Source organism: Schistocerca serialis, chromosome 9, assembly GCF_023864345.2.
Source record: "Schistocerca serialis cubense isolate TAMUIC-IGC-003099 chromosome 9, iqSchSeri2.2, whole genome shotgun sequence".
NCBI classification, from domain to species: domain Eukaryota; kingdom Metazoa; phylum Arthropoda; class Insecta; order Orthoptera; family Acrididae; genus Schistocerca; species Schistocerca serialis.
In genome coordinates this window covers 165,926,876-165,953,525 of record NC_064646.1, presented here as the reverse complement: position 1 = coordinate 165,953,525, position 26,650 = coordinate 165,926,876, and the positions used below count along the sequence as shown (strand labels likewise).

Sequence of the window (26,650 nt, the reverse complement as noted above, 5' to 3'; positions counted from 1 at the left end):
CGGTAGCTAGAAGGAAGGTTTTTGTCCTTACCAGGCTTAGATATGGGTATGATGGTGGCTTCACGCAAGTGTCCAGGAAATGTGCCCTCAGCCCACATGCAGTTGTATGTGTTAAGCAGAAAGTGCTTGCCTGCAAGAGAGAGGTGCTGCAACATCTGAGTGTGGATAGCGACTGGCCCTGGGGCGGAGGACCGGGATGAACTGACAGCATGATCTAGCTCCCTCATTGTGAAGGCAGCATTGTAGCACTCACGATTCAGAGAAGAGAAGGGTATTGCCCAAGCCTCCTCCACTCGTTCCTGATGGATGAAGGCAGGGTGATAGTGGAAAGAGCTCGAAACTTCCGCAAAATGGCGGCCCAAGGTGTTGGAGATAGCAACTGGATCCATGATGACATCGGCACCTACTGTCAGGTCAGAAATGGGGGAATGGATCTCGGTTCCAGAGAGCAGTCTGAGATTGGCCGACATAACAGAGGAAGGTGTGGAACTGTTAAAAGAACTCGTGGATGAAACCCAACTAGCTCTTTTGCTATCCTGAAGAACTCAACGACACTTTGCACGCATCTGTTTATAATGGATGCAGTTTGCCAGCGTAGAGTGGCGGTTAAAAATCACGGAGAGCACGTCTCGGTACACGCATTTTGTCGCAGAATGCCTCAGTCCACCAAGGGACTGGGACACGACATGGTAAAGAGGAAGTGTGAGGAGTGGAACGTTCTGCAGCAGTAAGGATAACATTGGTGAGATTATTGGTTGGTTGGTTGTTTGGGGAAGGAGACCAGACAGCGTGGTCATCGGTCTCATCGGATAAGGGAAGGACGGGGAAGGAAGTCGGCCATGCCCTTTCAGAGGAACCATCCCAGCATTTGCCTGGAGCGATTTAGGGAAATCACGGAAAACCTAAATCAGGATGGCCGGACGCGGGATTGAACCGTCGTCCTCCCGAATGCTTGGTGAGATTAGGCCACCTGGTCATTGCAACTGAGGAAAGTTGCCAGGGAGGAGTAAAGCTGCCAGTCAGCCTAAGGAAGCTGCCATATGGGCATGCATGTGGATGGGGTAGGAGTCAGCAGACGGAGAGCACACAGGAAACAGTCGCTCGAGTAAGCGTCAGAAAGATCGGACCACTCAAGATGATGGGCAAGCTGGGCAGTGCAAAAGGAGAGGTCCAAATGGGAATAAGTGTGTAAGGAGTCAGAAAGGAAAGTGTGTGCTCCAGTGTTAAGGAAGAAGAGGTTGAGTTGGTTAAGAATGTCAGCCAAGAGGGCATCTCTATGGCAGGTCCTGGGAGAACCCCAAAGGGGATGATGTGCATTAAAGTCACCATGTAGCAAAAACGGTGGAGGTAGCTACCCAATAAGCTGAAAGAAGTCAGCCCTGGCGATATCGAAGGACAGAGGTAAATAAATGGTACAGAGGGAGAAAGTCAGGTGGGGAAGGAAAAGGTGAACTGCAACAGCTTGAAGACAAGTAGTCATGGAGATGGGTTGACTATGAAGGTCATCCCGTATAAGCAGGATCACGCCCACACGAGATGGGATGCTGACCTCAGGGGGAAGGTCAAAACGAATCGGTAAGTAATGTGGAAACCCGAAGTGGTCTTGAGGGTGCAATTTCGTTTCCTGAAGGCAGAGTACAAGGGGATGCTGTGATACTAGAAGCAGCTGTAAATCCTCTTTGTGGGACCAAAGGCCACGAACGTTCCATTGGAGGACAGTCATGAGGATGAAGAGATGTAGGAGTGTCAACTCGGTGGCCTCCGAGGGACAGCCGATGGAGAGTCGCTACTACAGGGAACAGGAGCAGGAGAATCCTGCTCCATGGGGTCCACAGAAGCATCAGCATTGTTGTGCAGTCGGTCTGTGGGATCCAACACTCGAAAAACAGTTGGTGGTGGGCACTGGTGAGACAGAGGCCAGCCGGGCTAAGTGACCATGTGGCGATACTGCCAAGCAAGATCTTCGAGTTGGTGAACGAGAAGACTGTTTGTCTTTAGCGGACTTCTTTGAGCCGTTCTGATTAGAGGAAGACCTGGGTGTTGTTTGGCTGGAGGGACGGAGCAAGTCTTCTTGGGAGTACTCCTGTCCTTTCCTGCCTGCCGGTTGTGTAGAGGGTAGCTTCACCCCTTTAGGCGAGAGTTTGACAGTTTGTTGCACAGTGGGACGGGGGGACAACGATGCTACCTTGACACTGGGCGACTTCACAACCTCAGAGCCAAATTTGAGGTCACACGTCTGCGTAGCCATGTCCTTCACGGAGCGAGGGGTAACAAAAACTTAACTATAAGTGCCAGACGGGAGAACAGAGGGTTTGCGACTCGGCGGTAACTTGCGAGCTACTGGGTAAGGCACTTTTTCCTTTACCCGAATCTATTCAACATCCCGCTCTTCTAGATACATGGGATACAGCGGGGAGAAGGAGGCGGTCATTTGCCCTCATGTGCATCCCTGCCACAGGTGCATTTGGCTAGGTGTCAACAAGCCATTCTAGTGTGATAGAACTGATGACACTGGTAGCAGCACATCGGATTCACAATGTATGGCCGGACTGTGATGATTTCGTAGCCTGCTTTAATCTTGGGCGGCAGCACCGCCCTATCAAAGGTGAGGAATAGAGTGTGGGTGGGCACCAAGGAGGAATCGACCCTTTTCATTACACGATGGATGGTAATGACACCCTGATCAGTGAGGTAAGATTGTATTTCAGCCTCTGTTAGACCGTCAAGCAGCCTGGTGTAAATTACACCACGGGAAGAATTCAAAGTTCTACGTGCCTCGACACGAACAGGGTAGCCGTGGAGAAGTGAGGCAGCAAGTAGGTGTTGTGATTGAGAATCAGAAGCCGTCTCCAAAAGCAAAGTGCCATACCGTAAATGAGAGCAGGATTCCACAGGGCCAGCAATGGCATCAACACCTTTCTGAATAATAAATGGATTGACCATGGCGTAGGACTGACCGTCTTCAGCACGCGATACCATGAGGAACTGCAGTGCAGTGGGAAGGGCCTTCAAATCAGTAGCCTCATTATGTTTACATTTCATTGACATTGATGGAGGGGATGAGTGACTCATCGCGAGGAAATCCCTCGCGATTGCTAGTGTCTCTAATGGCGCGCTCCTTCCAACTGGGGGCCCCCTTCACAAGGGGATGCACCCGCCTTAGGTGATTGTTCACACCTCAGGTCACACCACCCGAACATCTGATAGAGGGACCAATGGGCAATCTGGGAAGGTTACAGCTCAGGCAATCACCCCTCCCTGGGCCTGGCCTGTACCAGGGGGTACGTGCGAACCCTACCTGTTGACCCGTGGCTGGGAATTACGCATTACCCAGTCACCTTTTACGCATCAAGACGCGTGGGCTGGCCTTCAGGTGCATGCAGGGAGGAAGAAGTTAAAGAGGATCCTCAAATGCCACAGTAAAGGAAAGAGAGGAGAAGGGAAACAAAGAAAGGAAAAGGGAGCCAAAAAGAAAGTTGAAACTATTCGCATGTCAGTGACAGAATGCAGAACATTCCAAATAATACCCCAGACATGTTCCCCAATCAAGGGGAAAAAGAATAGCAAGAGAATAGACATACAGCATGGAAGGGAAAAAGTGCTGTAAAGGCTGGGGCCCCATGGTAGCCAAGTACAAACCCGGCAAAGAGTGACAAGCCCCCTGGGGGAAAGTACCATGTGTTAAACTGAAGCTTGTACAACATGTGTTATCAATTATTATACGTAAAATAAACACATAAGTAATACTTTTTGTTTCTTAACATGTGTATACATTTTTCTGGGTGACTGTATTTTTCTCAATGTCAACATTCTCCTGCATAGTTCCCACTCAGGTGTCTGAAGGCATACGTCCGGAATATTTTGCCCAAGAGGATACAGTCATTATTCAACTCTACAGTAGTGCCACCACATCCTCTTGAGAAACACAACAGCTATAGTTTCTCTTTGTTTACAGTAACGACATAGCAGGGTCATGTTGACTAATGTTATAGGACCAAATCAGTCAATTATCCAAACAGCTACAACTAATGAAAAAGCTATCGCCCTCTTCAGGAACAGGATGTTATTCTGGTCTCTACGGATACCCTTCCAATGTGGTTGCATCTAATGTACAGCTGTCTGTACAAATGAAACATGTGAAGTCCACGGTTTGTGAGGTTCACAAGGATTTCATATGCACTGACAAATGCTGAGTGTAGGAAGAAAATTTATTCTGTTAGCAGAGGGAAGGATTTAAGACTACTCAGGCAAAAGCCAGGCAATTCAGAGCTTTGAATGCAAGCAAGTATTTTATCACAACCAAAACAATGAGGCAGTGCTGCAGTTTGCAAACTTGTGATAACCCATGAACACTGACATAGCACATTCTATTGCCCGCCAGTTCAGCTTCCGTACAGGAGAACATCCATGTTACCAAGCTAGTACTTGGCAAAACCGCATGAACTCTGTTAACCTGCCACCTGCACCTTGCACCTCGGCTCTTGGCCTGCACTTGGCAGTGGGTGGATGTAAACACCTTCATAACATATGAGTGCAAGTGGAGAGCTATCGCAAAAAAAAAAAAAAAAAATGCAATTATTTCCATCAAATTCTGGAGACTAAGTGCTTAACATCAACATTAGAATTCAAGGACAACCAAGATTCTGACTGGGATGAGGCAATATTTTAGTGCTATCGATAGGTCTGAATCTGGCACATGTGCCAGGAATATTACCTAAAAGTAACATCAGCAGCAGTGCCGGACAAACCCTCCACGGCCTCTCCTCTAATACTACTGAGGCCTATGGGTCCGTGACAAGGCGAAAACGCCGAAGACCAACACCTTGACAGAACGTGGGAATACAGGCACTCTGCAAGGGTGATGCCATGGCATCCCTAACATCAAGTAAAGGTAAAGTGGAAGAATTGTTAAGGTCAGATGATTACTGAAAGACAGATTGACACATTACTACACAGTCAGGCAAACTAGCAATTGGAGAGGGATTCTACACCCCCTGTGATGCTGAAGATCATCGGCTCTTCAATAACTCAGTCATAGACAATGATAATTTAAGAATGCTTTACCCCAGGGAGCCACTGTGGCTTTATGGTCTCCCAAAAATAAAGAGCAAGTCCTTCCAACACAGCATAGGCAAACATCTGGCACATCTGCTTAAACCTCTTGTGGGTCATTGTCCATACCAAGTCATTGACAAGAGTTTGTCAAAAAGCTCCAAGGGGTATGCCTGGACAATTGTGACCTAGTCACTTTGACGTCATATCTCTCTCCACAAGGGTGCCACTGGAAAACTCCATGATACTACTCAAGGGTCAGTTTGATGACGACATGGTTAAACTGTTCCAACATTTGCTCACCACCACCTACTTCCAATGTGGTAGGAAATTCTGTGAGAAATGGACAAAGTCACCATGGGGTCTCCTCTAGCTCAAGATATTGCTAAATTATATACGTAACTCTTGAGAGAAAATAGCTCTCAAAAATGCACACCTGAAGCCAAAAACATTCTACAGATAGACAGCTTCATGGTATGGTGGCATCGTGAAGAAAACCGACACAGGTTCCTATGTCACTTTAACAGCTTACATGACATCACATTCATATGGAGATGGAAGAAAATCAATGACTACTGTTCCTAGACATCTGATGAAAAACAATCTGCAGTCTGGTACACAGAGCCAGAGCCATTTGCATCAAAATAAGTGTCGAAATTTCTTGGCGAATTAGAACTGTGTAAAAAGACTAAGACTTCAACTTGGAAGCTGTGCCTTACATGGGGAAATGGTTTACTGACTGAGCTATCCAAGCATGACTCACAACTTGACATCACAGCTTCAGTTCTGCTAGTATGCCATTCTCTCTTTTCTACCTCCAATCTTCACAGAAGTTCTCCTGCACATTGCGGATTTAGCACTTCCCACAGGGTGAAAATTCATTCTGTAAATGAGAGTATGCCAGCTGATTTAGAGCATCTGTGGGAAACTTTCCACAAGAATAACTACGCTAAGACAAAAACAAGAAGCACTCTTCAGCCAAACAGGAGAAAAGAAGACAAGCTGCAAAAAGATATCAAATGCATAGCATTCATTCTGTATGCAGTTAGGATAATGGAGAAATATCACATATAAACTATCTTCTACAGAACACACAAAAGTGAAGCATGTTTCATTAAATCAGACCAACTAGGACAGCAGATGCCTTGTATGTACAGTTATCAGGCAGCATGCAGTATATCGGCCAGGCGCAGCTTTGTGTCTGGCAACAGCATATGGAGCAAGTCAGAAGCATCCACTTTGACTGAACAACAAGTCTGAAGTGATAGAGCACAGTATCAACGAAGGACTCATGTTTAGTTTTGAACAGATGTAGGTGCTGAGGTGTGCCAAAGGGTTCTGGGAAGATAAGAGTTTAACACCCTGTCAACATTGAGATTATTAGGGATGGAGAACAATCTCTGTTTCAAAGATGGGAAGGAAGTTGGTGGTGCCCTTTCAAAGGAACCATCCCGGCATTTGCATGAGTGATTTAGGAAAAACCTAAATCTGGATAGCTGGAATGAATCTGAACCATTGCTGTCCTGAATGCAAGCCCCACATGCTAAGCATTGCACCATCTCGCCCAGTTGTACTTTGAGAAGCAGTGGTAATAAGATTACATGACAGTCTCATCAACAGAGACAACAATTTTCATGAGATTAGGCAATAGTGAAAGGCCATCAAGAACTTGGTCAGAAAGCAGCTGACAGAATGGGCAGGGAATACCAAGAATCTACATCCGGACCCCCATCCCACAAGGACCTACTCCATCACTTTTTGCAATACTTTCTTTGGACGGAACACAATTGGCCAACCTGTTATCTCCTCACCAGCAGTGTCAGAGTCCAGTGACAATAAAAGATAACACAAAACAGGAAACTATCACTTCACCTGAAAATGATGAGTAGGAAACACTAAACATTGCTACAAGACAATGCTGCCAATCAGCTGATATTCTGAGATTTCATCAATGAAATAAAACAGTGAAGTAGTGATCAGGCATCATTGGGAGCAACAGCAGTTTTGTTACAGAACAGATATACATTTAATGCACATGTCGCTTCTAAGGATCGGCAAGTGCATTTTCTCTGGTGTTTCGGTAGATATCTTCAACTTCGTATTTGCAATGTGTAGCTGGAGTAAACTGCAACAAACATTGCTCATCACATCTATCATGCAATGCCCAGTTTTGATGGAAAAAGTCTGTTTGTTCCCTGTAACAAACAAGATTATTTTTAAAGTGGAGTATTAAGTGCCCATTCAATAGAGCAGTCCCTAATTAGTCTAGTGCAATATTCAATCTAGTTATATGTATTAACAGTGGCAGTGAAACACGATGAACAACCAGTACTCCAGTGGGTATTGATAAAACAGTTATTGCATTAGACTATCTCGGGAACCATCATATGGGCAAGTAAAATTTTGCTTTACAAATAATTTTGCTTGTAACAGAAAACACACTGACATTTTGCATTGACACTGGGCATCGCAGAAAAGACATGATGAGTAGTAGGTCTACTGTATTTTGTTTTAGCTGACTCCAGCTAAACACTGAAAGAACAATACTGCAAATATCTGCACAAACATTAGACAAAATGCACTTGATGCCCCTTCAGAGGGACACCCGGTATATGAGTAAGAATATTTAACATTTGTGGTATATCCACAGACAAAACACACTTGACGACTCTGCAGAGGAACACACGGTATATGCGGAAGAATATTTAACATTTGTGGTATACCCAGTGCCAGAATGAAGAAATGGTTGTTCACTGGTGGTTTGACTGTGAATACAAGTGTTCAGGGTAAAGACCACCCGAATTTAGTTTCTGAAATGGAGTGAGTCTTCTTGAAAAAATTAATAAGTTGAGGTTCACCATCATAAGGACATGTGGCAAACATTTCACCCATAACTAATATCAAAGTCAAAAACTGACAGTTATATGACTGCAAACCCTTCTCTAACTTATCCGTGAAGACAGTATCATTCTGGTTACATCAGAATTAATCCCAATTCAAGTTTGACTGATAAAGTGTAAATAATGCACAGTCATAATGACATTGGTGAAAGCAATAAATAAATTGATATTTCAGTGTGACATGCGTAGATATACTAAATTCTCAGCAGTCTATTGTCAAGTCTCTGGAGGAGTGAAGCATTCCAAATGCTTAGGGGGGGTGGGAGTGGGGGAAGTGTCGTCAAACAGACTTAAAAACTAAAGGTCTCCGACATCAGTCTGTTGTAGCAAATTTGGAACACATTTTATGCCCATGTATTATGACATTTCAGGAGACCGAAAACTTCCTCTGTAGAAATCAAGAATCCTGTGAAACCTAGTTCACTCTGTTCATCTATGAGGCCCGAAAGCAATAGATACCCATGGCCTTACAGATGCTATGTTCCTTTACTTCTGGAAGGCATTCAGTCCAGTTCAGCACTGGCAGCTAATGACCAAAATATGAGCATACAGAATATCAGACCAACAGTGTCACAGGCCCTATATTGTATGATTACACAATTTCAGAACAGTCTCTAGAATCAGTTACTTCTGTAAATTACCTTAGAGTACGCATAAGGAGCAAGCTGAAGTCGAGGGACCACATACAATTAACTGCAGGTAAGGCAGATGCTAGACAGATTCACTGGAAGAATCCTTAAGACATTTAGTCTGCCAACAAAGGAAGTAGCTTACAAAACACTTAATAATTTTATGAATACTTGAATACTGGTCATCATTCTGGGATACATAGGCAGTAGGATTGACAGAGGAAACAAAGAAGATTCAAAGAATAGTAGGAAAGTATGTTACATGTTCATTTAATAAGCATGAAATCATCACGGAAATGCTCAGCTAACTCCAGTGGCAGACTCCACAAGAGAGACATTCTGCATCACAGTGTGGTCCAAGTTCTGCCCACATATGTTCCTTGAAGAATCAACCAATATATTGCCTCCTCCTACATATACATCATGAAGAGACCATGAAGACAGAATTAGACAGATCTGAGTCCAAACAGAGGCTTATCAGCAAATCGTCCTCCCCATGAACCACTCATAATTGTAAAAGGAGAAAGAGGGGGTAACAATGGTACACAAAGTAGCCTCCGTCACACACTATGAGGTTGCTGGTACAGAAAAACAGTGACATTAGTGATGAGTGACTTCAGAAGAAGAGGTGGATAAGGAGAGTCAAAGGTTTCAGGCTGTTGTTGAAGTGGTTAAGAATCCTGGGTGAATGATTACAGTTAATCTAGGACAAATGAAGGACAGGTGTACGTCAATCAGACCAAAAATGTTTTCAATACAGAACACAGATCAAGAACAAGAAAATCATTATTGAGTAACCGAACTATAGTATCTTAGTAATAAGGTTAAGAGGAAGTGTGAGGTTCTGTATATATTGGAGTAGATGTTAGACATGGGAAGCAGCCTAATTATTACAAAGTTGTTTAAATTCAGCCTGAACAGGACCAGAGTGTATAGTTTGTTCTGTGGAAAGGATTGGTGACACCTCGCTTAGTCATGCACTATGAAGAAAGACCACAAGGGTAGTTATAACAGAATAATTGTATTTGACTGAATGGGTTCACATGATTAAACTTGGACAAATCTGAGAAATTATTTGACTTCCTAATGACAATGATTTTACAATTTTGGGCACACAACAGTGGAGTCTGCAAGATCAGTAGCAAAGTTTTACAAGACTAGTTCATTTAAATCCAGACACTCATTTGCTAAGTACCATTCTCTAACATGCTCATAAGTTGTAAAGAAGAAACTGGAAGCTCAGTCTAACTTAATAAGAAATAAATGTCAACATAATTTTTTTAAAAAAGAAACTATCAGATAATGATGCATAAAGAAATATGGGATTTCTCTGATCTGCAACACAGTAACACCAAAAAAGAATAAGAGAAAACATAGATACCACACTCATACAAAATGGAAGGCACATTTTAAAGCATTCTCTCATGACGAAAGAAAATGTACTCGCACATCATGAAAATCTACTTACTGCTACAAGCACCAGAAACTGTTGGGTAGTCCTGCCAAATAGAAAGATTCCAGCTGTAAAATACTTCCTATACTGAGATGCATCAACTTCCTTAAACAGAGGGCATTAATTAGTTTTTAATTTGAGAGAGATCATATAGAAAATATTTCATGGCTAGATTTCTGGTTTAGCTACCCATTCCATCACCTCTCATTCACTACTACTACTAGGCCTACTCTAAGAGCAACATGGCACATTGTAGAGGAGTAATAAATTGTATTACAATAACCAAACAAGCCTCATTAACTGTTATGCTATCTTCATCATTTTCTTAAAGCCCTACTTAGTATTAAGCTACAAAACAAAACTCATTTCCCCTGCTTCAGTAAAAGAAGGGAGTTTCTGAACTAGTCCCTTTTCAACTGGCTCCTTAAGGTGAAAGAAGTCAAAATGTTATTTTTGACACACAGCAAGGGCAGTTGTAGCATGAGATGACATTCACCTTTATAAATGTTTCATTATGAAATCATACTTGGGTAGGTATAATGAGACACCTGGTCTGAACGAAGAGAACATTCTATATAAAATAAAATCTTGAATAGTAAGTAGCAGTTTATAATCCAGTACACCTCCAATTTATACCAGAAGAACAGGTATTCATGAAATATTTTACTGGAGGTCTCTAAAGACTAGGCAAGACCTATAGTACTGCTACCTGAATAAAATTTTCAGTATGCTGTGGAGTGTATCCTGATAGGAAACTTCCTGGCAGATTAAAACTGTGTGCCAGACTGAGACTCAAACTCGGGACCTATGCCTTTCACAGATAAATGCTCTATCGACTGAGCTCCCCAAGCAAGAGTCACACCACATCAGCACAGCTTTACTTCTGCCAGTACCTCATCTCCTACCTTCCGAACTTCACAGAAGTTCTCTCGTTAAACATGCAAGACTAGCACTCCTGGAAGAAAAAATATTGTGGAGACATGGCTTAGTCACACCCCAGGGGATGTTTCCAGAATGAAATTTTAACTCTGCAGTGTAGTGTGCACCAATATGAAACTTTCTGGCATATTAAAACAGTTTTAATCTGCCAGGAAGTCTCATCTCGGTGTACACTCTGAGAAAAAATTTTGTTCTGGAAATTTTCCCTAGGCTGTAGTTAAGTCATGTCTCTGCAGTATACATTCTTACAGGAGTGCTAGTCTCACAAGTTTTGTGGGAGAGCTTCTGTGAAGTTTGGAAGGTAGGAGATGAGGTACTGCCGGAAGTAAAGCTGCGAGAACGGGGCATGGCCTGTGCTTGGGTAGCTCAGTCAACAGAGCACTTGCCGACAAAAGGCATAGGCAACGAGTTCAAGTATCGGTCCAGTACACAATTTTAATCTGCCAGAGGGTTTTTAGTACTGTCAATTTACTTTCTTAACAAATTAGGTAAGTAAGTTTGACTTTAGGTTTTAGTAGTGTCTACCTATATTAGAAGGTAATGGAACAAAGTGCACTTGAGTATCAGCAGTGCTAAACTGAAACATAGCTACTGAATTGAACACAAATTACCTACATTGTATATACAGCAGTTAGTTTGGGCCTAATAGAAGTATATTGTGTGAATAAAGTTGTATATTATATTACAAAAAGTAATATCTGCTGCCCAAACAGAAATTACTATACTACTTTCATAATCTGCAGTGACACGTCTAACAATTTCAAGCCTGTACACAATTTTGTTTGATGATTTCTCAAAATTTTCTCCACCATAAAAAGTTCAAAGAACTATCATGTAAGCAGGAACTCCAGGATGAACTTTTCAGTGTACATGGACACACTAGTCAACAACCACACCAAAAATGTGAGGAAGAATATGATGAGAAACCAACATAGTGGATATGACTAAAACCTTTAATGTGGAACACATTGCAACAAATAATAAAACTAGTAATTACCAGATAAAAATAAAATTAGTACATCTTGCATCTATGGGTCTAAAATTTCTCTTTCCTATTTACAAATTTTTGGCAATGTTCACAGACATAACCCCACAAGAAAACCAATCTGTTGACTATAATTTGTACAGTAGTTTTTAAAGGGGGGCTGAATTTTTTTATATGTATAAATAATTTTTACAAGGCATTGTGGGTACTTTGCAACTCTTACATTTTACATGACAAGGAAATTATTTTGTAAATGCAAACTATTTTCGGAACTCTTCTAGGTACTTAACAAATGTTTTTGATTTATAACATAACAGAAAGGACTGATTGCTGTGCTGTATGACATATAGTTTTAGCTATTTTGTTAACCAATATAGGGAACCAACAATACACTATCTGATCAAAAGTATCCTTACAAGTTTGTGGCACCCTCCATCGGTAATGCTGGAATTTAATATGGTGTTGGCCTACCCTTAGCCTTGGTGACAGCTTCTACTCTCGCAGGCATATGTTCAATCAGGTGCTGAAAGGTATCTTGGGGAATTGCAGCTCATTATTCATGGAGTGCTGCACTTACGGAAGGTATTGATGTCTGTCGATGAGGCCTGGCACAAAGTCGGCATTCCAAAACATCCCTAAGGTGTTCTACAGGATTTAGGTCAGGACTCTGTGCAGGCCAGTCCATTACAGGGATGTTGTTGTTGTTGTTGTTGTTGTTGTTTAACCACTCCGCCACAGGCCGTGCATTACGAACAGGTGCTCAATAGTGTTCTAAGATGCAATCACTATCCCTGAATTGCTCTACAACAGTGGGAAGCAAGGAGTTGCTTAAAACACCAATGTAGGGCTGTGCTGTGATAGTGCCATGTGAAACAATGACGGGTGCAAGTCCCCTCCATGAAAAATATGACCACACCATAACACCACCGCCTCCAAATTTTACTGTTTTTACTACACATGCTGGCAGACGACGTTCACCAGGCATTCTCCATACCCACACCCTGCCATCGGATCGCCAAATTGTGAACCATGATACGTCACTCCACACAATGTTTTGCCACTGTCAATTGTCCAATGTTTATGCTCCTTACACCGAGCAAGGCGTCGTTTGGTATTTACCGGCATGGTACGTGGCTTATGAGCAGCCGCTCAACCATGAAATCCAAGTTTCCCCACCTTCTGCCTAACTGTCAAACTACTTGCAGTGAATCCTGATGCAGTTTGGAATTCTTGTGCGATTGTCTAGATAGATGCCTGCCTATTACACATTACGACCCTCTTAAACTGTCAGTGGTCCCTCTCAGTCAACAGACAAGGTCAGCCTGTACACTTTTGTTCTGTACGTGTTCCTTCACGTTTCCACTTCACTATCACGTCAGAAACAGTGGACCTAGGGATTTTTAAGAGTTTGGAAATCTTGCGTACAGACGTATGAAACAAGTGACACATGATCACCTGACCATATTCAAAGTTCGTGAGTTCCGCAGAGCACCCCATTCTGCTCCCTCATGGTGTCTAATAACTACTGAGGTTACTGATATGGAGTACCTCGCAGTAGGTGGCAGCACAATGCACCTAATATGAAAAACGAACGTTTTTGGGCGTGTTCGGATACTTTTGACCACATAGTGTGTATCTTCAACAATAAGCACATACTTTTTCAATAGCATTCAAGAGCTCATAAAGGAAGCGTGATGTTTGTTATGGCTTAGAGTAAAATTTTCTGGAAATTTAGACAGGAAATGTGCTAACCATGAAGGCCAAGACTGCTACAATTCAGATTCCATAAAGAAGCCACCCCTCCCCCCAATTGTGATGTTCGTGTTGCAAACCAGATGAAAAAATGACAGCAGTCTTTACCTTCATATTCGGCAGAATCTCCGTGTCTTCGTGTGCTAAGTTTTACTACAGACTGTATTAAGTATCACATCACTGTACTCCTCAAGGGCTCTAAAATGTTGTAAAAACTTCACAGTTCTGTTTAAAGTAGTTGTTGCAGCATCCCAGTATGTAACAGAAGTTAAAAGATTTTGCCATACAATAAAACAGAAAACAAGGGTCAATGTTAGAAGGAAGTTGAAAGTGCTGTCCTTGAAAGTTGTGTATGTGAACATTTACAACATTCTGACCATGAATAAATTATGACTGACAAGATTAGGTAGCTCATCAGCTTTGCAACAATTGATTTTTTTAACTTCTATAACATTTGAGTAAGCCTGACATAATAAAAGAAGATGATGAATAAAATATCTCATTGTTTGTGCCATGCATAACTAAGAATTTCGTACTGTAGGCTACTTATTTATACTGATTCTGTTTTATTACCATAGAAAAGGGCTATAAAAATGATTTTCTTAATACAATGTCAAGCCCACTGCTTTCAAAAATGCACATACCTGTTAAAAAGTCTGTCCAGTTTTAAACTCTGACAAATTGTCACATGTGCATCAACACTGGGCAACTCCCAAATTTATCTACAAATTTCAGGTTTATTATTCACTCTGCATAAAAAAATGAACTGAAATTTACTTTTAATGCATCATAAGAATGACATGAAAAATATTCTGTAATCTACAGTACTTTGACAACCAAATTAGTTTTTGGTCTATCTGGTAAAAAAGTGAAAAGTAGAGTTGTCCACCTCTGATAAAGAATTTCTCAAGTTTTGTAGTATGGTGCAAAATGTTCTTTGGAACTCAAGATATACTGCATGTATCTGGCTGCCTTGTTCTAACAGAACTAAAGATGTCATGTGAGAAAATTGCAACTTGGATTTCACATGACCAATGTTTTTCAGTCCATACTGGTTGACATGGAGGGAGTTACTCTGTTTGATACACTTCACCACATTTGAATCCACAGTATATTCTGATATTCTACAACAGATCGATGTCAAGGATTTCGGATAACAGTTTGATTCACACCTCTGCTACCCTTATTGTAGATGGGTGTGACCTGATTTTATTTATTTACTTATTTTTTCCCACCTACTGGGTACAGTTTCTTGCTTCAAGGGATCCATGCTATAAAAACAGGAGCTAACTTCGCCGCAAGCTTTATACAGAATCTGACAGGGATTCCACTGAGGCCTGATGCTTTGTTAAAACTGATCAATTTCACCTCTTTCTCAATATAATTCCCACTTATATCTATATCCCTCATACTTGCAGTGGTGAGAGAATTAACTACGTCAGTACTCTTTGATCTTCTTTTGTAAAGGAAAATTTGAAAATAAAGTTAAAATTTCCACTTTTGCTTTGCTACTGCCAAGTTCAGTTGTTGTCCCCTCTATAAATGTGTGCGCAGTAACTTTTTGCCACTAACAGCCAACACATATAACCAGCAATTCTCTGAGTTCTGAGAAATCCGTTGATAAGATCCTGCTACGGTAGTCTCTGAAAGCTTCAGGTCTTCTGACAGCTCAACTTGTTTTCCTTAGTGTCTCTCTATTTACAGCCCTTATCTTTGCATTACGCCTACTGTAACATAGTCACTGTTTCTTTAGAAATTTCTTTACCAAGAATATATCCCACAAATGGTCTTTTCCATCAAGAATTGTTGTATTAAGTGCATGTCTACCTAGAGCTTAGTCAATTATTCTTCTAACTTGAGCCACAGTTCTTATACATAGTCCAGGCCACAGCTTGAACTTTCTCTTTCAGTTACAACACTACTGCCTCTTTATGTAATCTACTGAATACGTAAATCTTTCTACTTGTTTTAATTGCCTTTTGTTGCTACATAGGTATGGAAAAATACCTCTTTTTACTAAGAACACACACACACACACACACACACACACACACACACACACACACACACACACACTCTTCCCAGCTGTGTACTACCTATTCCCGCCACTCTTCCTTCTCCTCTCCTGCAGGCTCTCTCTCTCTCTCTCTCTCTCTTTCTCTCTCTCTCTCTCTCTCTCTCTCTCTCTCTCTCTCTCTCTCTCTCGTTCCACTGCTGTCCCGTGCTCTCCCCTACATGTCTCCCTCTTCACAACAGCTTTCTCTCCTTTCCACGCCACCCCTCAACAAACCACAAATGTGGACGTGTGTGTGTGTGTGTGTGTGTGTGTGTGTGTGTGTGTGTGTGTGTGTGTACTAAAAGAAGTAAGAACCCAAAAGCTAGTGTTACCTTTTTCCATCATGTGTTTGTGCGTGCCACGCATCAATCTTCTAAACGTAAGTGGTTGTCTTTCCTAATTTTATGAGTTCACATGTTACACTTAGTTTTTCATAGCTGGCATTTAGTGTTTTTCTTAAAAAAAGTGTTCATGATGAATAATTTATTGTCTTCCACAAATTGAACTAGCCTTTCACCCCTTTCGTTCCTCTCATCGATTCCATGGCAGTCTACTGAGACATCACCCTATTTTTTTATACCGACTTTGGTATTTAAGTCCCCAATTACCAGTTTAAAGTGGCAGTCTCGTCCTTTGTTATGCACATTTTTTACTTCTTCGTAAAATGCTTCTACTTCATCATCTGAATAGCTTACTGTAGGGGTGTATACTTGGACTATTTGTAGTTTGTATCTTTTTGATATTTTAATAACAAGCCTTGCTACTCTACTTGATGTTCCTTCTATTATTGATACTTCGTGTTTTTCATCTTTATTTATTACGAAACCCACACCCTTTGTTCTACCATGTTGTTTTTTTTTTTTTTTTTTTTTTTTTTTTTTTTTTTTTTTTTTTTTTTTTTTTTTTTTTTTTTTGAAGTGATACAGAACATTTCCTGACTTCAGAGTTACACACTGTTCCACTTTATAATGTACTTCACTCAGACCACCTACAGTCCATTTTATTTTCTTCAATTCTTCTTCAATTTTGCTTAGTCTGTATTCACCCACAAGTAACTGGCAGTTTAATAACTTCATTAAATAACTATTCCATGATTTTTATTGGCCAGTCCAGCATAAATTATCAGTACAACCTTGAAATAACATACTGAAAGACAAAACAACTGTAGAAGATGACAAACATACGAAGGAGACGGCAACCTCAGAAACAAGCGAAGCAAAGAAACATGATCCATGTGTCGTGTCAAAGTATAATGAATAACATAATTATACAATGTATAGAGTGGAAATTTGCTACGGTATACCTTAGGTATGTGACAATAGATGTATCTGTTCATTCTATCAAATGATTACTGTAAATTCACTTAATCTGTCTTTGTGTAACATGGTTGATAAGTTGATAATGCTACTGTTTATGCATACAGACCTGAAGATGGCGCATCAAAGTGCCGAAACTGGTAACTACACAATAAGTAATATCATAAGGACAGCTGTAAGAGTTTCCTTTTCTCACAACAGTGAACAGCCTTGGTCCCCAAGAACTCCAGCCAAAAGGACGGACATACAAAAACTACCACTATTTTCTTTCCTATTCCACTTGCAAATGGAGCAAGGGAAAAACTATTGTCAATATGCCTCCATATGAGCCATGATTTCTCTCATCTTTATGCAAAATGTACTTTGATGGCAGTAGAATGATTAAGCAGCTAGCTGCAAGTGTGTGTTCTCTGAACTTTCTCAACAGTGTTATGTGGAAAAAACATTTTCTTCCCTCCAAGGATTGCCATTTCAGTATTGAGTACTTGTAGCATCTCCATGAGACCCGCACGTTGACTGAATCTACTGATGAAACGTCTATGGGCAAGCTTCTGAATTGCTTTGATGTCTTCTTTTAATCTAACCTGGTGGGGACCCCGAACAATTGTGGAAGGCTTGCACAAGTTTTATTCACATGGTCTCCTTTGTTGATGAGCTTTCCTAAAATGCTACCAATAAATTAAAGTCAACCATTTGCCTTCTCTGCTACCATCCCTGCATGCTCATTCCATTTTGTATCGCTTTGCAATGTTATCCCAAGTTACTTAATTGACATGGTTTTATCAAGAAGCACACCACTAGAACTGTATTCAAACATTACAATTTTTTTTCTTACACATCTGAATTTACATATATTTCTCTACATTTACAGCAAGCTGCCATTCATCCCATTAAAAGAAATTCGCTCTAAATCACTTTCTATCCTTCTACAATTATTCTCCAATGATACAATGATGATACAATTGGAGAATATGTAATTTGGAACAGAGGTTTTCTCAAAAGTTTTCACTTAAATCTGTGGCAAAGTCTGGTATTTGAGAGAATGATCAAGTTATCACTTTGTTCCCTCCCTTCATACTGAGTCTTGCACAAACAATCTCACGAGCAGTTTCTGTTTCTGTCTTGGTGGATTTGTATCCCTTGACTACTGCAATTAATACATACTACACACTACAGCTATTGCTAGCCTATCCTTCCACTATACTCCTGGATCCACCCCGAAAGTATCACTGCTGTCTATTTAGGGTTTTGGCCAGTTTTCTCTACCTAGTGTATATGACCTTCATTGCTTCTTTAAGAATGCTTCAAACTCAGACATTTTGCTGCAAAATCTCCAGCCACAATGAATGTATGTAAAACTGACCACATCTAAAATTAATTTCTAAAATGAAAGTACTAAAATGATAATTCATGCAAAGTTAAGACTTCACTAACAGTGTTCAATGTAAGTTATCAAACAATGGAAAATTTGGTATGGGATACTCGGAACATGTATTAGGATACATTGCTGTTTGCCACACAGAGATGGCATTGAGTGACAGACATGCATATTAAGTCCACCAAGTAATCCTTCCTCAGACTTATGGTACAAAAGGGAAGAAAAACACACACACACACACACACACACACACACACACACACACACACACACACACACACACACAGAGAGAGAGAGAGAGAGAGAGAGAGAGAGAGAGAGAGAGAGAGAGAGAGAGGTGGGGGGATCGATTTTTCTATACCTGAAGGAAGATTGTTTTCAATAGGTTAGACTACTTTTGAATGTACTTGAAATGTGTCTGTCTGTTGCTCAATCCCTTCTCTATGTAGTGCATAGCAATCTATCACAATTAACAGTATAGGTTGTGGTAGCAAACTTTCTGCCCTACTGTAAAACTACCCCAAAAATTTTAATAGCCACAGGAAATACTGACCTTAGTGACACCATCACTGCTTTGACCCATGACATGAAAGCAACGTACGTAAATGCAATATGCACAAAATATACGTCACAATAAGTACTTTGGTTATCTTTATAACATCACATTCATAGCATTGTCAACTCACAACCAACTGTCAACTTCCAAACTAACCTAGAGCTTAAAGAATTTCTATGTCACCACAAAATAATACCTAAGTAATACAAACAACAGCTTTTACCATGTACACCAGTTGATGCTGATGGTAGCAACCATTACCCCGTATTTTACACCTGAAATATTCTAATTCAGTCCAAACTAATAATCTATATAAATAGAAGTTTAAAGGTTCGTTTGTTTGAAATTCTGTCTCCAAAAGTTCTTCTCTGATTCCTTTGAAATTTTGAGCCAACATCGCATTCAAATACAAGAAATTTTTTTTATACATCTACTGGAATTCCATACATGGGATATGTTGTTAGCAAAACCCTCAGGTTCTTTTCCTGAAAACTTAAATCTCCGAAGTGCTTCAATGATTACTTCAAAATTTTGACAATACTGAATGTGAATATTGTTTTTTATATATCTTTTTTTTTTTTTTTTTTTTTTTTTTTTTTTTAAATACACATAATAAATACGTAACATATAAAGGGGAAATATTATTACCAAAAATATCGAAAAGTTCTCAGCCGATTTACTTCAAATTTTTACACAATACTCTAATGAACATTTGGACACACATAGGATATATATATATTTTAATATATATGATATGTAAATAAACAGGATGTTTGTCTTAACTTGAGACAACAAAAATCTCAAAAACAACGCATCATCCACAAAAAGTTTCTAGGTAAACAGTTGATATTAGGAAAGGGGACATGTGTCTGTGCTACAACTGGCCATCATCTAACCCAGCGAGGGCTGGGTCAATTTTGTATTTTCAAACTGGAAACCTCCCCCCCTTGCCCTCATCCATTTTTATGCATATTCGTATTCTATCGAGAAACATCAAAAGTGCCTGTTTTTGCAATTAGGAACCAACGCATTTGATTCTACATTCAATTACAACATATGAGGGGCACTCAGTAAGTAATGCGACAGTTTTTTCCTCCCTCCCTCTCCCCAAATGCAGGTTGATTTATTCAGGATTCCAATACACCAGCATATGTAAACAGTTGTGCTATTGTGTACCAGGTTGTATAACGCAACAAGCAACTATGAGCAATATGTATACAGACATAGCCTGTTGCACAAGGTGCTTTATGTTTTTAAATATTTTAGCGGTGAGAAACCTTTTATAATGCAATATTTTTATGTACTTGACCTCTTACACAAGAGGTCTGCATCAAATGAAAATGTTTTACAACAAAAGATTTTCTTACTTGTAGATGACAGTGTAGTCTGTTGAAACTGGTTGTCTTAAATAACAAAGGAATATATTATGCGATCTTGGCTGTTGAATGGTTTTTAACAATTAAACACATGGCCCTTCAATTCTCACAGAGTAAGAAATTTCAGTATTATGCTGCATTCTTTCGACTACAAAACCCTATTTTTTCAACATAATCACCGTTTAATGTGACAGATTTACACCACCTTAATTGAATGCCTGTATGCCCACATGGTACTACTCTAGTGGTTGACATTGAAACCACCATCTTGCTCCATCAGCAACCTCCCCATCATCCACATACTGCCTCCCACTGAATGAATCCTTCACTGGGCCAAACAGATGGAAGTTGGCAGGTGTAAGATACAGGCTGTACGGTGGATGAGGAAGAACAATCCAATGAAGCCCTGTGAGCATTACAGTGATGTCCAGTTGAGCAAGATGTTTGATTGTGATCTATCAGTCACCTCGAATGAGTGTGTCTGCACGTTCAACCACTGAAGGAGTCATAGCTGCATGCGGACAGCAGTATGTTGGAGTTTGGAGAGATTTGCGCAACCCTACTGCGATGACAGATGCCTCACCCAATGACGCACCATGCTTTTGTTCACTGTCAGACTTCCATAGACATTCTGCAAGTGGCTATGAATATCTGCAATGCTCTGGTTTTCTGCCAAAAGAATTTCAATGGCAGCTCTCTCCACAGAACACATCTCCATTACAGGCAAACTTTTGAAGGCTAAGTGTAGCATTGCTCCCTACCGGAACTTTATAAAACTGTACGGGCTGAAGTGGGAATATTCCATGACGTCCCATAACAAACTCTGCATTTTCCAACCGAAATTGGCTGAGAAAAAAAAATGCACTGCATTACTTATTGCACGCCCCACTCTCTTCTCATGGATGTCTCAAGTTTACTTTAGTGTTACAAACTTGATGGTACAGTAAAATATGGTTCACCATTTCAATGTCTAGTTAGAAGCTATGTTCAATGTGACCCAGAAACAGCAACATCAATGTCTGTTCCCAGTGTATTGTTGAGCCCCTTACCTTTCACCATAGGGGTGCTTGACTTTGGTGGGCCCCTTGCCTCTCACCACTGGGGTGCTTCGTTCCAGTGAGCATTCACGGCAGGTGCATCTGTCATAGCTCTGTTGACGTTTTACCTTATTGTAATGGTTGTGATTTGTATCCCAGCGGTAGCAGTGTAGCGGCCAATGGAAGATTTACAGCAGTTGGATGGAAACACACCAAAATCAATCACCCTGGTGGCGGGGTTCAAAATGGTCCAAATGGCTCTAAGCAGCATGGGACTTAACATCTGAGGTCATCAGTCCTCTGGACTTAGAACTAGGCCCACTTACACCTAACCAACCTGAGGACATCACACACATCCATGCCTGAGGCAGGATTCGAATCTGCGACCGTAGCAGCAGCGCAGTTCCAGACTGATGCGCCTAGAACCGCTTGACCACAGCGGCCGGCGGTGGGGCTCACGTGTGGCCACAAGCATTATAATGGTTTGGAAACTCACCACAATCAACCCAACCCCCTTAAACACTACACTACCATACAAGCAGCCTACCTGCACAGAAATGTCAATGTCTAGCCATATTCTTTGTACTGTACAATCACATTTGCAGCCTCAGCTAACATCTGAACATCAATATCCACCGTTTGAACATAAAAGTTCACATTTACATTGTAAATGCAATGCAGAACCGAATACGTTGGTTCTTAACTGCAAAAAGAGGCACACTAGACATATGTCGATTACAGTGCCATCTACCACAAATGGAAAATAATAGTTTGAGTAAACTGTATATCTCGTTTGGTGCAGAATCTGAATTTGCAATAAAAATGGGGTTTCCCACCTGAAAATATAAAGCTCACCCCACCCACACAGAACGGGTGGTTAGGAGGCAGCCGGTTGTAGCACAGGCGGATGTCGCCTTTAACTAATATTAACTTTTTGCCTCATGAATCATTTTCGAGATGTTTAGTTGTCTCAAGTTAAAACAATATCTCTCTCTCTCTCTCTCTCTCTCTCTCTCTCTCTCTCTCTCTCTCTCTCTCTCTGTGTGTGTGTGTGTGTGTGTGTGTGTGTGTGTGTGTGTGAGAGAGAGAGAGAGAGAGAGAGAGAGAGAGAGAGAGAGAGAGGGACCAAAGAATGTAGGTTGGTTGGTTTTTGGGAAAGAGACCAAACAGCGAGGTCATCGGTCTCATCGGATTAGGGAAGGACAGGGAAGGAAGTCGGCCGTGCCCTTTCAGAGGAACCATCCCGGCATTTGCCTGGAGCGATTTAGGGAAATCACGGAAAACCTAAATCAGGATGGCCGGACGCGGGATTGAACCGTCGTCCTCCCGAATGCGGCCAAAGAATGTAAATGCCAAGCAGAGCAACAAATTGACAGGTAATGAAGCTTAATGTTTGTATCCACGACTTATTGAAAACTGCAATGGAGCGAAGGAGGGAGGGAGGGAGGAGAGGCGGGCGGGCGGGGGGGGGGGGAGGGGGGGGAGGGGGGGGGAGGGCGGGGGGAACGTCCAATATGTAACTTTTACCCTGGTTACCTAAAACCATTCTCCTATCGGTTAAATTATTTTACTAACTGTCGTGCACAAAATTTTAAAATAATTTGATATCAAAAAGTTTTTATCCTTTAAACAAGCATTTACTCCACAGTATTGTTTCAAGTGGTTCAAATTATGACAGCGACTCACCTTGAAAATGGTTGTAAAGTTATGAGCCCAAATAGTGGAAGAAGAAATGAGACTATCCCAGATGCACACCAGAAAGATGATGGAACATAACTTTTTTTTTTAGTGATATAAGTACCATCTACTCACAGTTCCTGAACATCCATGAGCAACAATCTTGTTTTTCAGTGTCACAGAAAAAAAAAAAAAAACATATTTTTCCTTCCAAGGTCCTTTATTAGAAACATTATGTCTTGGCAAGGTAAATATGCTTGAAGGTTCTTTATTCTGACATCTACCGATAAATGTTCGTTCTAGAAAACAGAAACTAAATGTATGCAAAGACAGAGACTCATCCTTTTTTCTGTCTTTGAACAAATTATTTTTCACGGCCATTTAAAGTAAACAACGTTTTTAATACTAAACTGCTCCTATAAAATTCTAGATGCCAAGAAACCTACTCACCAACTCCCAGTTGCAAAACCTACAAATACCAACAGCAAACACATCCCTCCTCCCACAAATCATGAAGTCCAAGAGGTTGTTAATCTCCTCAAAAACAACAAAGCTTCTGGGGCAGATGGGATAGTGGTAGAAAACTGAAATTAACTAGAGAAAACACACACAAACATATATAAACAGCAGTCCTGAACATATGGGCCAACAAGAAACTCCTTGAAAACTGGGCCTCAGCTGCTATCCACCCAATACACAAAAATAGAAGCAAAACAGATTGTGGTAAGTACAGACGAATATTTCTCCTTGCAGTAACATACAAAATCTTTTACAAAAACTTCAAACAACATGTAACAAGACAGCTGGATGAAAAGCTAAAGTCACTGCTTCCAAGGATATCAAAGGAGCTAAAACTAAAGAAATTTAGCATATGGATCTCGGTGAAATAGTTGCTGTCAATCAAATGAAAATCAAATTAGATAGTGCATACCATGCTTGCAGAAAAATGTACACATTGAAAAATCTATCAATGAATGTCAAACTAAGACACTATAACACAACAGTCAAACTGTCAGTTCTCCGTGCAGCAGTGTGCCTATCCCTAATCAAGGAGACCCCAAAAGGAATCTTCTAATTAGTAGAAAGAAAACTGCTGCGAAAGACAGTGGGACCGAGGATCCTACCAGATAAGAGACAATGGTAACACCTAATCAAAGTCTACCAACACCAAGAAAACATCACCAATGCCATCAGAAGACAACAACTCGTACACATGTACAGAATGGGCTCCCACAAGTTGTCCTGTAAGATCTTCAAAACAGCCAACAAGTGTAAAATCACTGGCTCCCTATGGATCAAGCAAATAGAGAAGGATCTTGCAGAACTTCATATTACGCAATGCTTAATAACTAACAGGAGTGACTATCATTTAACTATTTAAACTGACCCTTCCTAACATCCCTTATAATGTCACTGGGAATTATTTTAATAAAAAAAAAGCTACAATTGTAACTTGCAAAAATTTAATTCCCACTAATGAATTTGGTAACTGGAAAGTCTTACTTCATAACACTGACTAGCAGCGAATTATGACTTATTTCACCTGACTTATGAATATTATCTCACTCCTGATGAACACAATCTTTATGGAGACTAATGAGACTGAGTAATCCTGTGCAGTTGTTAGCTATTTACAATTGAAATGAATTTCTCAATCTAGTCAATATGATCCTCAATTGAAGTCATCTTCAAATCAGACTTTATGTATTGTACCATAGTGCTCCACACTGTACATTCCACTGGCTCTAATGGCTGCAGGAAGTATTACGCATTCACTTTGATAACACTGGTTGGGAATATAAGAGAGAAGGCTTACTCCTGGGAGTAATGCATCGCACAATGAGGCTAAAAAATATAGTCTACAGTTTGCTATATTCCACACAACTAATAACTCTTGATGTTTGGCTCCCCAGTGATCATGTGACTACTGGTAACTAGGACCTACTGTAACGAGAATGCAAAGCCATTTTACAGCATTTCATTACAGAATATTATGCTCTTATAGTGACAATATATAATAACAGTTATTCCCTTACTCTACTGTAACTGATACAAGATAAATACATCCAGTTCCTAGAAAACATTTTAACTTATGACAGCTGTGCATGTAACAGCTGCAATGCTGATACCTAAACATATAAAAGCAAAAAAATCGCAAATACATCAGCGAGCTGCTAGTCCGCATTTATTTATTTGCACTGGTTGATAACAACATCCGCTAACAGGTTTACAAACAATAAAGGCTTCCATGACGTAAAGCAGCTAACCTTGGGCAGATTCTGATTGATCCACTACACTATGGTCTGCATTTTCAACTGAGCAACTATATCCACACCAGGCATCCAAACACTACAAGTGCCATCAGCTTCAGGGCTTATTCTATTTATGGCAAAAATCCTTTACAATGAGGTTGTTACAATGATTGGACTGGTCTACATTTAATAGGAACAAGTAGTTTTCAGAAGCGTTCTAGGACTAACCGGGGGGGGGGGGGGGCGGACTGGAGCTGGGGACATGCAAGCCAAAGAAAGCTTTCTTCTAAACAGCACTGCTAACATGGAATGGGGAAGCCAAAATTGTTTGCGAGCAGAGTTAGTTTTCAAATTAAAGTTGTGAGCACAAACTGAGTTCATGCGAGCGATTACAAGTACTTACTCCGTCCGAGCAGCCCGCCGGCGGCGGCGGATAGACAGTTTGGACCCCCCCGAATTTTCGGCCCTAGAATAAACCCTGATTTGTACGAAGCATGACACCAAAATTATCTAACCGAACCTAAAAATGTTATTACTCTAAGGGATGAGTGAATGGCTAATAATACTCCTATGTAATCTTTTTTTTCTTTCTTTCTACTTTAATGAGCGACAAAGTCGTGCAAGGTATTATCTACTGAACAGCTGAAGGCCGATTAAATGTCAAACTACTTCGCTGAGACTTTTAGAAAGAAAGTTAAGTTCTGGTTGACATCCATGGCCAGATTGTTATTGCTCTTAGCTACATAATGTCATGACATTGTTTTCTGCGCAAATCATTCGAATGACAGCAAAGCATTCTAGTACGTGCGAATGACATAATCCATATCATTTAGGTGAAAGTGTCTGTACAGTCTTACCTGTAATACGACAAAAGTCCATTAGACAGCACAAACCATCTTCGCTGGTATCCTTTTAAATAGTTGGTCCATTTGAAAAGCCATCCTTTCATTTCAGGCTCACTGTGGGACGATTTTACATCAGCCATTTCGGTAAATTATTGTTAAACTATTGCAGGCACATATCACTCCACGTAACGCAGACCACCATTTTCAAGATGGCAGCACCTCAATGCGACGTCTGAAGTATTACTACGCCAGAAAAGCGACAGGGCGTTGCGAATACAGGACACCAAATTAAGATGCAATGCATTGGACATTGCATCATTCATTGCGCAAATATAGATATACTATATTTTATAGTTGTCTATGAAAGCAAATTCAAGTGTTTTTTTGCTTGTGTCCATTGTTTTTTCTGTAATTTTCACTCACAAGTTTCGCCTCCGTGAAACGATT

The 26,650-nt window shown here is 40.7% G+C and overlaps 1 protein-coding gene across 2 annotated transcripts in view; it reads right to left on the bottom strand.

The window, feature by feature from the left end:
- LOC126419269 (oxysterol-binding protein 1) overlaps positions 1–26,431 on the bottom strand; it is a 297,237-nt gene extending 270,806 nt beyond the window's left edge. Inside the window, exons 1-2 of one of the 2 annotated variants that reach the window (XM_050086426.1) lie at positions 26,216–26,431; positions 25,762–25,824 (exon numbers count right to left, since the gene is read on the bottom strand). In XM_050086426.1, the coding sequence (XP_049942383.1) occupies positions 25,762–25,824; positions 26,216–26,343 (191 nt within the window). In that variant the 5' untranslated portion in view covers positions 26,344–26,431. The remainder of the gene's footprint in view (positions 1–25,761; positions 25,825–26,215) is intronic. The other variant, XM_050086427.1, reaches the window with a different exon arrangement.
- Between the last annotated feature and the right edge of the window lie 219 nt (positions 26,432–26,650).